The 11173-nt window shown below is 34.0% G+C and overlaps 1 protein-coding gene across 1 annotated transcript; it reads left to right on the top strand.

Annotated features, from left to right (window-relative positions):
• The first annotated feature begins 1775 nt into the window (after positions 1–1775).
• Positions 1776–2415, top strand: LOC120781655. Its single transcript, XM_040113879.1, has 2 exons — positions 1776–1885; positions 1950–2415. The coding sequence occupies exons 1-2, from the start codon at positions 1778–1780 to the stop codon at positions 2382–2384; spliced, it is 543 nt and encodes a 180-aa protein (XP_039969813.1). The 5' UTR covers positions 1776–1777; the 3' UTR covers positions 2385–2415.
• The last annotated feature ends 8758 nt before the right edge of the window (positions 2416–11173 follow it).

Below are 11173 nucleotides of genomic sequence, written 5' to 3'. Positions count from 1 at the left end.
CACCATTTTCTTTACTTTTCCTTTTATGGATAAATATTGTTGTAATTGACTTACATTGGTTTTGCTATTTCTATTTGTAAGTGGTGGACATGTAGCATGTTTTGAAAATTTATCTATGAAGACGATAAATGAATGTTTGCTATTTACGTAGGTATCAACATGAATTATTTCATTAGTAGTTTTGGGTGTTTCAGTAAAAAAAAATTGTTTTTTATAGGATTTCGATCAAATTTTCCGCCTGAACATATATTGTAATTATTTATTACCCGATGTATTTGCTCTTTAATATAAGGATTATATAATTTATTCTTTAATTTTTCGTAAGTGGCTATAATTCCACAGTGACCACTTTCATCTTTATGAAATAATGCAATTTGTTTTCTTAATTCTTTTTCGTTGTCAACGTCTTTTACTAAATAAGAACATTTGACAAATTTCACGTTAAGATTAGATGCAAATTTTTCTTCAATAATTTTATGTACTTTATAATATTCGTGATCGTTCAGATGCGAATATATACCTACTTTTCCTCTACATATTTCCCTTCTAATAATGTCTCTTATTCCATTTTCTTCAATATCTCTTTGATCAATAAAAATTCGTTTGTAATAGAATATAGATTCGACGGCGGTTTGTTTCTCCTTTATTATTATTATTTGCATTTTAAACCTGTTAACAATTGTATCTAATATTGGAATTTCAAATCCTGTATTTTCTTAGGATGAATGGACAGTTTCTGCTTCTACTGAAATACTGCATCCTTCATCCCCTTGGAAAATTTCTATGTGGGAAATAATTTCGTCATTTCTTATTCTGCTCAAAAAGTCTGCTATATAATTGTTTTTCTTTTTAATGTATTCTATGGAAAAATTATATTCACCCATACTCACTATTCATCTTTGAAGTCTTGGACTTATGTCCTTCCCTGAGTATTTTGTCATTAGCCATTTCAATGGTTGGTGGTCGCATTCCAAATCAAATTGCCTACCAAAGACATAAGGCCTAAAATATTTCACGGCCCATCCCAGTAGCAAAATAATTCACTACTGAAAAAAGTAAGCGAGTTGGTAATGGGTTGCGGGGCAAGAAACGAAAAAAATTTCGCTTTAAAATCGTTGTTGTTATCTTCAAGAAATGTGCGAATTTTATTCATATGAGTTGGTCATCCGCACAACTGATCGACCCAGCCCTTTGGGTATGTGAGCGCTTCAGTACTAAATTTCATAGGAAATAGGTTGTAAGCGGTCGCGTGTGAAGTATTAAAAGTTATTTAAGTATGTACAGCAAACGTCATCAAAGAAGATTAATTAATGCCGAAATAAATGAAATTCGAATGGGAAAAGAAATTCGACACTCCGAAAGTTTTTTTTCAACTCTGTGTACAGTTGATTTTTTTCACATTTTCCAATAAATTCATCCAGGTAAATATGTTTATAATATTAGTTGAGCCTTTAGCCTTCGACACACAAAAGAAATTTTGCACGAATTTACATTGTGTTCATTATCCACCGCCATTTTGCAAATATGAGCGTTTGGGGAATATCGGGCCACATAGTTTTTTACATTTGACATGCTAACTTTATATATTTGACGTGTATAAGTGATTTTTCGTGCAGAATTTCAAACACACAATAGTTTTTCAACATTTCCTGATAGTTTCGTGCTCCGAAAAATTTTTTTTTTCGACAACATTTTGGAGGCGATCAAGTCGGTGAAAATACATCACAACAGCGTTCGACAATCTGCGACGGCACACAAAATTCCGAGGACCAACCTGATGCGTTATATTGCAGCATTTGATGGTGCGAGCATCGACGTTACTACTGCCAATGCCGATGTAATGAAGAATTTGCTGGCTGAAAGCACGACGATGGGAACAAAAACAGTGTGTTCTGCTGGTTTCTTTCTTTTTCTTTCATCGAATAATAAATAATTTTTTTTTATTTCAGATCTTCAACATCGAACAAGAGAAGGCGCTGATAAGCTACATTCTCCAGGCCAGCGACATCAACTATGGAATTAGTTTGATGGAGCTTCATAAGCTCGCGTATGAAGTGAAGCATGATGCATGGAAAAAGTCCAACATTGGTGTCACTTTCGATCTGCATCATGTGCCGCTCCTTGTCGATCAGTGCCTCGATGTTATGTTAACGCCGAAAACCATCAAATCCGGCTTCCGAACAACTGGCATCTACCCGTTCAACCCGCAAATTTTCACTGAAGTTGACTTTGTCGCTTCGGAACTGAGCGGCGAAAATTTGTTCGGTGACGAAGAGAAAGACGCCGACAATCAACGTCGAGTTCTTGCCTCTGGTGATGCCATTGTGACTGCTGCGATTGAGGAGGTGTCAACGTCGGAGGCATCGACAAGTGCCCCAGCTTGAACAAGTGGTGCTGCATCATCGTCGTTGTCTCTTGTTTCGGCTCCACAGCTCCGTGATGCATTGAAATTTGTTGGCCCGTTGAAATTGGGCACACCTGCGCCGAAATCAAAACGTGGCCGCAAGACAATGGAGTCAACGATTTTGACATCGCCTGAGGTTGTCGCAGATCTGCGTGACAAGGCCGAAAAAAGCGGCAAAAATTGACGAAGGCAGCCGATGAACCAGCAGCCAAGAAGCAAAAAGGCCGTGGCAAATCGAAGACGCCACGGAAGAGAAGCCCGTCTCCGTCCGAAACCGACATCGAAGAGGACTTCGATTTTTGCACGATTTGCAAGAAAAAGATGCCGAAGCACGAGAATCGTCAAAACACGGCCCATTGCATCGTTTGTGATCGAGGGGTTCACTTGAAATGTGCCGGACCGAACCCGAACACTTACACCTGCATCCACTGCGAGTCGGAATAATTTTTTTCGCCAATTCCTATTTTTCTTATTATTTATGAATCTCTCTTTCATTTCCATTGATAAATAAACGTTTTTCATCGGTAACAATCATGTTTTAATCGATTTACAAAAATAACTTTTATGTGACTTTTTAACCGAAATCAAAACGTGGCCCAACATTCCCCTAATTCAAATGACAATAATTATAATCTTACTGAATGTGACAATGTGGTTGAAATTAACAATGAAAATTCTTGAACTGAAAATGTGAATGAAAGTAGTTTGGTAGTTGACTAAAAACAATGGGCAGTGAAAAATAACGTAACTCGTGTGGCTTTTGATGGTTTATTGAAACTTTTAAATAAATGGCATTTAAATGTCCCAACTTGCGCAGAGTCTCTGATTATTAGGTAGGATTCAATTATAAGAAGTGTTTCGCCTGGAACATATTTGCATTTAGGAGTCGAAAAAACTGCGTAGAATAAGTGACATTATAAAACAAATGGAAATTGTAATGTTAGATATCGGTATTGACCGTCTTCCACTAAATAAGAGCTCACAGCAAACGTTATGGCCTATTATGGGAAAGCTTTTTCCACAATTAAATACTGATGTATTGTTATTTGGCGTTTATTTAGGCACAAAAAACCATCCAGCGTGAATAGTTATTTACAGGAATTTGCGTCTGAAATATCCAATTTACTTAAAAATGGTATAAACATAAGAGGAAAGGTATTTCAAATCAAAATCAAAGCGTTCTTATGTGATTCACCCGCAAAGGCATTTTTATGTCAGACTATGGGACATAATGCATTAGAAGGTTGTACTAGATGTTGCCAGCAAGGAGAACGCATAAACAACAGAACAGTTTACAGCACATCAAAGGCATTGTCACGCACTGCCGAAGGATTTTCATTACGAACAAGTGAAAATTATCGCAAAATTTCAACGGATGCAAGGTCTGTTTTAGAGGAAATGGATACAAAAATGGTGACACAGTTCCCACTAGATGCACTGCACTTGATTGATTTGGGTGTGGTGGTTTGATTGTGGTTTAAAATCAATTTTAAAAAATTGAACAATGAAAACAAAGAGAACTTGTCCAAAAAACTTGTATCTTTAAAAGACTTCGTTCCTAAAGAATTTTCTCGAATACCAAGAGATTTTGAAGAAATTAAACGGTGGAAAGGTGTAGAGTTCCGACATTTTATACTCTACACAGGCATTTTTGTCTTAAAAGATTATATTGACGAAAACGTGTATGATCATTTCCTTTTACTTCATTCCGCATATAGGATTCTTCTAACTGAAAAAAGTATGTATCAAATATCAAAGTTGTTCAAGATATTTTAGAATATTTTGTTACACTTTTTCCCGTAATTTATAATACAGAGCAAGTGTCTTTCAATGTACACTCTCTTCTGCATTTGACAGAATGTGTTGAGGAAATAGGATTTTTAGACTCGTTTACATCGTATAATTTTGAAAACTACATGCAAAAGATTAAAAAGTACGTCAAAAAGCCAACGAACATTTTAGAGCAAATAAAAAACAAAGATCAAAACTGTGAACTTATTAGGAAAAATAAATTTAGTGGTTCAAAAATTAATAGATTTGGTGACATTACATCTTTTGTTTCTAATTGTACCACTCTAAAAGCCAAACCACCTGACAATATTTGTTTTGAACTGCACTCCACTGCAAACGAAGAAACGTTTAATATAAAGCAGGTTAACTACAAACTTTTTTACTTTCCAATTAATGCCAACGAATATTCATTCATTCCTATACTGCATTCAATTTAAGTAAAAGTCGATACACAAAGATGTCACAAAACTTATTTACTTCAACTCCGGTATTCAGATGCAATGCTACATTAAGCGATGAAAACATTAGTCCAGGTATGTTAATATTAAATAAATTTTCAACAAATTTAATTAACTTTTTGGTGAAGAACTTTTTGACCGAAATTTTTCACTTTTTCGAGCCAAAAACTCCAACCCCGGAAACCAAAAAAGTTAATCTCAGCCCTAACAAGTAATTTAATTCACTATTGTTTTTTGTGTATTTGTAGTTCCGGAAAATACTCAAAATGAACTAAATAAAATCAAGCAAAAAATAGACGAACTTATGACAAAATTGGATGGTTAGAATCAATATTACCATTAGTATTGATTATGTATAAAGTGTTTTCCTGACGACATTCATGCTAAACTATTTTCGTAAATTTTTAAAAAATTTTGTTAAACAAATTTGTGAATTTTTCTATATTTTGTAAACAGTTTGAGTTTGTTGTTGTTGTAGAATTATTTTAACATATATAAAAATAATTTTAAATTAAGAATGAAAAACGGAGTGAATATCATAAGAAAACAAATTTGTACTTAAATTTTTTAGTGACTGCACATAATTTTCTACATAAACATTTTTATTTTAGAGCAGGCAAAATCTATTGCAGCCTTAATAAGCAGCCAGGCACAGAACAATTTGCTGATAAAGTAAGTGCTTAATAAAGTGGAGAAGAAAACAAGATTCCCAGTTTGCGACGTAATGCAACTCACGGAAATTGAAGATGATGTTTCCAAAAATAAAGATATATACGTAAGTCTAAAGTCTTACCAACATATAAATCGGTGTATCAGGTGTCTATTATAAAAAATATTATTGGATCAATTGGAGTTACAAACGGAATGAAAAAAATTCTCAGCGATAGCGTCATGGTGCAGTTAAATTATGATGGACTACAAGACAAGGTGGCATTCAAGAAGTTTGAGTGCCTAAATAGTGCCATATATGGTAAATTTTACTTTTACGTAATTAATAAGTCTTTGTTTTCATACACTTTGTTTATTTTTTTTAGAAGCAATGCAAGTGGAAGGTTTCACTAAAGGCGATTATGAGCGGGAGCTCAAAAGAGCTTTCAAGATGGGTAAAAACCGATATCACAAAGCGGGCTCTTTGAAAAAGCAAAAAGATAAACAAATATAATAAATTAAAGTATGAAAACAATTAATTTAAGTAACATTGACATTATTTTTAAATGTAAAATCTTAATTATAGTAATTTGTACTGAAATGGATTTCTTTATTATTTCTAATTGAATTAAAAAATATAAGACTATAAGATATTTATTTTCGATTCGTTTTAGTAGGAAATGCGCACAACTGATCGATTCATATATTTAGGTATGTGAGCCGGTAATGCTTACAACTGACTAATTCATGTCTTCAGATATATAGCTTGGTAATGCGTACAGCTGATCGATTTGTATCCCTGGGTATGTGAGTTGATCTGTTCTGAAATTCCTAGGACATCGCTGTGTTAAAATTCAGCAATGAATTCAGCAGTAAGACCCTCACTTTGGCTCTTACCAACTCATACACTACCTATTGCGAAATTACTAGCATCAGTTGTAATCCTAAATTGTTTATTAAAATTAGGATATCGTAATATAGGTGAATTTGTAACTATATCCTTTAATTTTTCAACCGCTGCAATAAATTGTGGGTTGTATATATTTATTGTTTGTCCTTTTTTTAGATATTGCGTCATAGGATGTGCAATTTTTGCAAAATCCTTAATAAATTTCTTATAAAATCCTGTCATTCCTAAAAAATGATTTTATTCTTTTTTGGTATTAGGTATCTTTAGGTATTGTATGATTTTAACTTTGGCTGGACTTGGCTTAATTCCTTTTAATGTTAAAATGTGGCCCGAAAATTGAGTTTCTTTCTTGAGAAATTTACATTTGTACACTTGTATTTTTAACTTTGCTATCCTTAGGGCTTCGAATATTTGCTTTAAATTTGTTAAGTGATCTTCTAAAGAAGTGCAAAATACTAAAATATCGTCCATATATACGACGCATATTTTATTAATATGTTCGTTAAGAACTCTATTCATCAATCTTTGAAAAGTTGATGGAGCATTTTTTAATCCAAATGGCATTCGAATTAATTCTTAATGCCCAAATGGTGTTGAGAAGGCGGTTTTTTTCTGTCTTCCTCTCTAACTGAGATTTGGTGAAAACCTTTGGCTAAATCCAAGGTGATGAAGTACTGTGACCTACCTAGTTTGTCTAGGATTGAATTTAAGTTTTGAATTAGAAATTTGTCATCTACGGTAAATTCGTTTAATTTTCTGTAGTCGATGACAATTCTATATTTCTTTTTCCCGGAATTGTCTGTTTTTTTCTCTACAATCCATAAGGGACTTTTGTAGGGTGAATTGCTTTCATTAATTATTTTCTGTTGTAGCATTTCTTCATGAATTTGAGGATATCTATAAATTTTGAAGTATAAAGGCTTACAATTTGTTGTTATAATTTCATGCTGTACCTCATTGGTGCATGAAAGTTTATCTCCTTCTTTAAAGAAAAGGTTTTCAAAGTCATTGAGCAGCCTTAAGGTTGCTTGATTTTCTTCTTTATTCAAATGGGAAAATTTGAATTTATCTCTTAGATAATTTTGTTTAGTATGCTCTAAATTGCAAAAATTCTCTGTGTATTGGGAATAATTAAATTCTTCGAAAAAAAGTTGTATTACTTTTTAAATTTCAACGTAGTTTTCCGCACAATTAATTTTTGCCTGTAAAGGTTTTAAGAAATTTTGGCCTATTATAGCTGAAAATGTTGTGTTTGAAAAGTTCAATAGTTTCCACTGAAGGGAGCCAAAGCATCCAAATTCTTTTGGAAATGGTGTGGTGACTACAATTTTTATTTGATTTACCCCGTTTAAAGTTTTGTATTTTATAGCATATTTCATTGTTATTTTGGGATAATTTTCCGATAATATTCCTTCTTTTAATATGCTTGTAGTTGATCCTGTGTCTATAAGGCAACTAATTTTAGTTTTTCCTATCGTTATATTTATTATGGGGAGTTTTGTTCTTAAGGCGTTATTAAAGAATTTACTTCGTTTTCCTTGAGTACACCTATTTCCATTGGTTCAGGTGTTAGTGTAGTATTATTGTTGTTAGTGCTTCTACGCGAAAATCTGCTATTATTACTACTATTTCCACTGCCGTAAATTTGTGTAAAATTGTGCGAATACTGTTCATTTTGCCGTGTATTAGTATTTTGTGTGTTTTGATACTTTTGGTTATACATATTGGTATTTGGTTTAATTCGTGTAACCGAGCTGTTCCTATTTGTGTTTTGATTAGTGTGAAAATGTTACATTTTATTCATAGTAAAATTTTGTTTGCTTAAGTTTTTTCTGTGTGTATTGTGTATAGTTCTAGTGTCATCTAAAGCAGTGGTTCCGAAACTTATTTTGTCTACCGCCCACTTTGAGAATAAATATTTTTTTAGCGCCCCCATTTTTTCACCTATTTAAAAACCACTGTAACTTCAAATTAATTATTGTGACCTATATATGTATATTAACGGAGAATTCTAAACGAAACTTTTACTATAACCAGCAACTTGAAACCTGAACGCAGTAGGTAACATACGACGGCGCTTAGGTCTCAAGTTAACTCTTACGGGCTCCACCTGCCAATAAGAAAGATTATTGAAACACAACTTTATAGTATTAAAACAGAGAATCTTTTATTTAAAATAAAACTAAAATAATCGATCCATATATAAAAACTAATGTGAAGGATGAATCTGATGCTGTTTAATAAGTTTGTTAATATCTGGTTCCAATTTACTCAAGAACAGTCGCAAGTCGCCACGTTCGGTAACAAGCAAACGATTTCTATTTTTGGTAAGCAGTGTTGTCACAGCACTAAATCCACGTTCACACAAATATGACGATGGGAATGCTATCAAGAATCGTTGAACGATTGACCACAATCCAGGGTACATTTGCGAGATCGGTTTTTGTAGCCAAAATTCTTGGTAACCATTTTTGAACTTGATTTTTATTTTCTCGTTGGTTGTAAATTTTATAAGTTCTTCCAGCTGAGGTGACATTGCTGTGTTGACATTTGAAAACGGATCCAACACCCAGTCTGGTATTTCCATGTTCAAAATGTCCTGGTATCGTTCGGTAAAGTCAATGTGGAGGTTTTCCAAATGTTGGCAGTAGGTAAACAATTCGTCGGTACTGCATGACACTGATAAATTCGGAAAATTGTGAAACTCACGTCTGCCCAGATTCTTTTTGTGTAGAAGCAGTTTGGCTGCGAAAGCAGCAACGACGTTGTTTGTTTTAATTAAATTTAGTTTATAGCCTTGCAGTTGGAGATTCATGTCGTTGAACAATTTGTACAGGTCTGTCATGTAAGCTATATCATTCTTTGATGTTATGAGCTTGTCTTGAAATTCTGTATCTTTAGTTTCCAAGAACTCTATAACAGAGTCAAACAGGTTGTAGAATCGAGTCAGACAACACAGTAAAACAGCTAATCTGGGGGGTGAGAAATTCCAAGTCAGGGTGATGGTACTAGGTCAGTATAGTAAAACCCTCAAAGGGTTTGGCGTTCGTATGTGTCAGTGTTTTATATGACCTTTGTTTTTTATGACCTTTTAAATTTTTTCCTTATCTTGATGTTTTTTCGCTTAGTTGTAACAGGAAGATGGCGTGGTTGTGAACCGATTTCACCCATATTTCGTTCACGTCACCAAGGTGTTAAGAAAATATTATATACCGAATTTCATTGAAATCGGTATAGTAGTTCCTGAGATATGGTTTTTGGTCCATAAGTGGGCGACGCCACTCCCATTTGCAATTTTTAAAAAAAGCCTGGGTGCAGCTTCCTTCTGCAATTTCTTCCGTAAAATTTAGTGTTTCTGACGTTTTTTGTTAGTCGGTTAACGCACTTTTAGTGATTTTCAACATAACCTTTGTATGGGAGGTGGGCGTGGTTATTATCCGATTTCTTCCATTTTTGAATAGTATATGGAAATGCCTAAAGGAAACGACTCTATAGAGTTTGGTTGACATAGCTATAGTAGTTTCCGAGATATGTACAAAAAACTTAGTAGGGGGCGGGGCCACGCTCACTTTTCCAAAAAAAATACGTCCAAAAAAACGGACGAACGAAAGACAGACATCCGGATTTCAACAACTTACAACTAAGCGAAAAAACATCAAGATAAAGAAAAAATTTAAAAGGTCATAAAAACAAGAAAAGACGTTAACTTCGGTTGTACCGAAGCTAAATACTCTTCACAGGTGCATTTCTGTTAATAACTACTATGTGTTCTGTTTGTATGGAAGCTATATGCTATAGTAATCTGTTCTAAACAAGTTTTTTAGAGATTAAATTGTGGCCTTAGAAAATAACATATATCAAATTTCGTGAATATATCTTGTCAAATGTGAAAGTTGTCCATACAAGAACTTGATTCCGATCGTTCAGTTTGTATAGCAGCTATATGCTATAGTTAACCGATCTGAACAATTTCTTCGGAGATTACATGGTTGCCTTAGAAAATAACATGTACCAAATTTCGTGAATATATCTTGACCAATGTGAAAGTTTTCCATACAAGAACTTGATTCCGATCATTCAGTTTGTATGGCAGCTATATGCTATAGTTAACCGATCTGAACAATTTCTTCGGAGATTATATTGTTGCCTTAGAAAATAACATATACCAAATTTCGTGAATATATCTTGTCAAATGTGAAAGTTTTCCATACAAGCATTAGATTCCGATCGTTCAGTTTGTATGGCAGCTATATGTTATAGTGGTCAGACGGACAGACAGACAGACGGACATGGCTAAATCGACTCAGCTCGACATACTGATCATTTATATATATACTTTATTGGGTCTCCGACGATTCCTTCTGGGTGTTACAAACTTCGTGGCAAACTTAATATACCCTGTTCAGGGTATAAAAAACTGACACATACGAACGCCAAACCCTTTGAGGGTTTTACTATACTGACCTAGTACCATCACCCTGACTTGGAATTTCTCAACCCCAGACAGTAATCCCAAAAATGTTCCACAGTGCAATTGCCTCTTGATAGCCAACGAACTTCAGTATGAAACAACAAACGATTGAAATCCTCGTCATTAGTAATACAAAGCTGATGAAATAATCTATCATTCAAAGAGCTGTTGGGGGTTTTTTTGACTGCTTTGATGGCATATGGCAGTGATTGAAATAGTTTTTCACTTAAGTTGCTAGCAACTAAATGTTGTCTATGAATAACGCAATGTACACCAAGGACATCTGGAATTTTATTTTTTAAGTGCGCTATTAAGCCTTTATGGCACCCTATCATAGCCGGAGCGCCATCCGTACCAATTGAAATAATATTTTTCAAAGGAATCTCTTTCTCATCGCAAAACTTTTCCAATATATTGAATATGGTTTCGCCTTTTGTATCGGTCTCTAAATTTCGAATAAGACAAAAACAATACACATTATACAATAACAT

The sequence above is a fragment of the Bactrocera tryoni genome, unplaced genomic scaffold (assembly GCF_016617805.1).
Source record: "Bactrocera tryoni isolate S06 unplaced genomic scaffold, CSIRO_BtryS06_freeze2 scaffold_7, whole genome shotgun sequence".
Classification (NCBI taxonomy): Eukaryota; Metazoa; Arthropoda; class Insecta; order Diptera; family Tephritidae; genus Bactrocera; species Bactrocera tryoni.
The sequence above is the reverse complement of the archived record's forward strand: the minus strand, read 5'-3'. Positions and strand labels throughout refer to the sequence as shown.